At 43.3% G+C, this 984-nt stretch overlaps 1 protein-coding gene across 1 annotated transcript; it reads right to left on the reverse strand.

Annotated features, from left to right (window-relative positions):
• Positions 1-445: 445 nt before the first annotated feature.
• LOC128740393 (vitelline membrane protein 15a-1) lies at positions 446-757 on the reverse strand. Its single transcript, XM_053835934.1, has one exon. It carries the CDS (start codon positions 755-757, stop codon positions 446-448), a length of 312 nt encoding a protein of 103 aa, XP_053691909.1.
• Between the last annotated feature and the right edge of the window lie 227 nt (positions 758-984).

Here is a 984-nt window from a genome sequence, read left to right on the forward strand (position 1 = left end):
CCGGTTGACGTAACTAACAACTAGCTAAAAGCACCAATTGCTGAACCGAATCAGGTCCAATCAACTTGCCAATTGATTATCAAACAGCTGGAAAGCTTTATTCTGCTGACAATTTGATTTTTGGAAATCTTGATCTGCATTTAAAATGATTTTCCCATCCGTACTGTACTTTTTCCATGACATTGTAAAGTTTTCTTGTTCAATTGCGAATTAACCAATCATATTACCTATATATCAAGAAGAATATTTTCAAATGAACTAACAATATGTCATCAAAGAAAATTTAAAAAATTTCAAATTTTTTAAATAATAATTTATTGCTCAATACTAGATTCATTTGTTCCTATTTTCCATCTTACACTGTACCAAAGCGGTTCCATTTCTCGAATTCCGTTTTCGATGCACATTGATAAATCATCTTAGCACTTGGGACGACCAATCCGCTTTAGTCCATCTGATCGAACGCTTCCGATTCCGCAGCGCGGTGGTAACCTCCTCCGTGTCCTCCATGACCTCCGTGACCGCCGCCGTAGCTGTGGCCGCCACCGTGCGATGGAACGCAAGGAACGTGCGCAACACTGGGAGCACAGCCGATCAGCAGGTTTGAGCCGCACTTAACCGCCGTGGGTGCATGGTACGATGGAGCCGGTGCGTGATAAGCAGGTTTCGGGGCTTCGTACTTGGCAGGAGCGTAACTGGCCGTGCACACCGCTGCAAGGGCCGCCACTGCCAAGGTTAACGTAACGAGCTGGTTCATGATGTTTGAACTGGAGGTTTCCTGGAGAGCACCGAAACTGAGACTGATGATCGGTTCGATGTCGAACGATGGGTTTTATAATTGAATTGCGCTTACCGTGTACTTTTGGAATTTTTGGCAGTGACGCGTTAAATGCACATTCATACAAAGCTTCGCTGAACTGTGACTAATCAATAAACTTTTTTCAGCAGTGAATGAGGCATTTTAAGTGATACATACGAAACGTA

This window comes from Sabethes cyaneus, chromosome 3 (genome assembly GCF_943734655.1).
Source record: "Sabethes cyaneus chromosome 3, idSabCyanKW18_F2, whole genome shotgun sequence".
Lineage (NCBI taxonomy): Eukaryota > Metazoa > Arthropoda > Insecta > Diptera > Culicidae > Sabethes > Sabethes cyaneus.